Source organism: Opisthorchis viverrini (assembly GCF_000715545.1).
Source record: "Opisthorchis viverrini unplaced genomic scaffold opera_v5_1, whole genome shotgun sequence".
In the NCBI taxonomy this organism is placed as follows: Eukaryota; Metazoa; Platyhelminthes; class Trematoda; order Opisthorchiida; family Opisthorchiidae; genus Opisthorchis; species Opisthorchis viverrini.
In genome coordinates, this window is record NW_008751657.1 from 9,341,945 (window position 1) to 9,343,591 (window position 1,647).

The window sequence follows — 1,647 nt, forward strand, 5'->3', positions numbered from 1 at the left end:
CTTTCGTGAGACCACCGGGACTGATACAGCTGCCCAGGTAAACAAATTTGTCTACTACCTCAATCGGTTCATCCGCAAGCATGAGGCTAGGGTTTGAGCCCACCCAATCTTGCAGTAACACTTTACACTTTGCAGGTGTGAAGCGCATGCCGAACCGCGAGGCAGAATTATTCAGATTATTTACACTGATGTCATGCTGTCGATGATGATGATGATTATGTGGGGAATTAATACAAAGTATCACACTAACCAATTTGTTCAGTAGATTTTTTGGTCATTACAAGAGCACGAGACAAGAGTTTGATGCTATCCAGGGTTGAGGCAAAACGCTATTGGACGCAAGGTAACCACTCAGCTAACAAAATAGTCACATCCACACTGTACGCGTACTCCAGGTCTGTCAGAAGTTAAATTCATAGTACTTTGAGCTGGCCAGAGGCGCGACCCCGCCAGTATATTAACGGAAAATAACCCTATACGACTTCACTAGATACGAACTCAACCAACAACAAAACCGTAGAACTCTGCGCCATGATGAGAGCTAGCCGGTTAACCATACGTGACCTAGTACCTCGGGACCAGAGGAGAGATATAATACGGAAACTTACGTTGTGAGAGAAACTCTACACGTCCGTTAGACAAGGTGTTGTCTTTCAACTCTGAGGACATGTCAGACAGTTGAGCACAGAGCCAAAGTATCAACGACAAGTTTTCTGGGGACATGAGCACAGTTTCTGCGATAGATGAAAAATGGAAAAAAATGTGCGCAAAAACTGATGAACAGGAAAATTAGCGATGCAAAGAACGACATTCACATACGTTTCAAACAAGACAATACAATTGTGCTTCCCTCACCAATACTTTCTTCAGAAAATAGCCGCAAGAAAAGTTGCTACTGCAAAAAACAGATCAAGTTCTTGTGAATCGGTCGGATGTTTTTTAGTAAACCTGGAACCTTAAAAACAATTAAAACAACAAATATGTATCTGATCATAAATCAGCATATTTCGCACTGAAGGTTTCATTCTCCAGTGTCGAGCTAGTTGATTTTCAGTGGTGCGAATTGGTATAGTCTCCGCCTTCAAAGGACTGTCTTTCTGGTTGAAACACTGTGGTTTATCGCTTTCCGTGTCCCGCGTCTTATATTGCAACCTGTCTTGACCGTACCCGAGTCAGTCAATGATAAGGGAAAAAACTCTGAGTCTCTCCCCTTGTGTTCAGTCAAACGTTAATTAAACTTGCAGTTGAATTAGTACCGTACTCCACCTGCATTAGAGTTTCGGAAGAAAAACAAGTGAACAGGTTCACATCCAAGGCGTTATCGTATCCCCAAAAGCATATAGTCTGTATCTGATAATATGCCATGCAATCATACGGTCGCATTAGAGGTGCCGTTCCGGACCACATCGGCGGAGAGTGTGTTTTGAGACACATCCCTTCCGTATGCTGAAAACCAAAGACTGGCTAGCTCATCATCATCATCATCGACACCATGACCCACAACCGAAACACGCTTTCTAACTGCCTCGTTATGGATTCACCGACACCAATCCACGCGAGCTATGGTTCTGAGACAACGATTGTCAAAAAACTGAAGACGTCTCAGGTCCGCTGCTCGAGTAGGCCAAGTCTCACAGCCATACAACA

The 1,647-nt window shown here is 43.8% G+C and overlaps 1 protein-coding gene across 1 annotated transcript in view; it reads right to left on the reverse strand.

Moving 5' to 3' along the window:
• T265_00163 (hypothetical protein) overlaps positions 1-1,647 on the reverse strand; it is a gene marked incomplete at both ends in the record, with an annotated part of 37,613 nt that overhangs the window by 24,730 nt on the left and 11,236 nt on the right. The window contains one exon of the mRNA XM_009163820.1: positions 609-734. Coding sequence (XP_009162084.1) covers positions 609-734 — 126 coding nt within the window. The remainder of the gene's footprint in view (positions 1-608; positions 735-1,647) is intronic.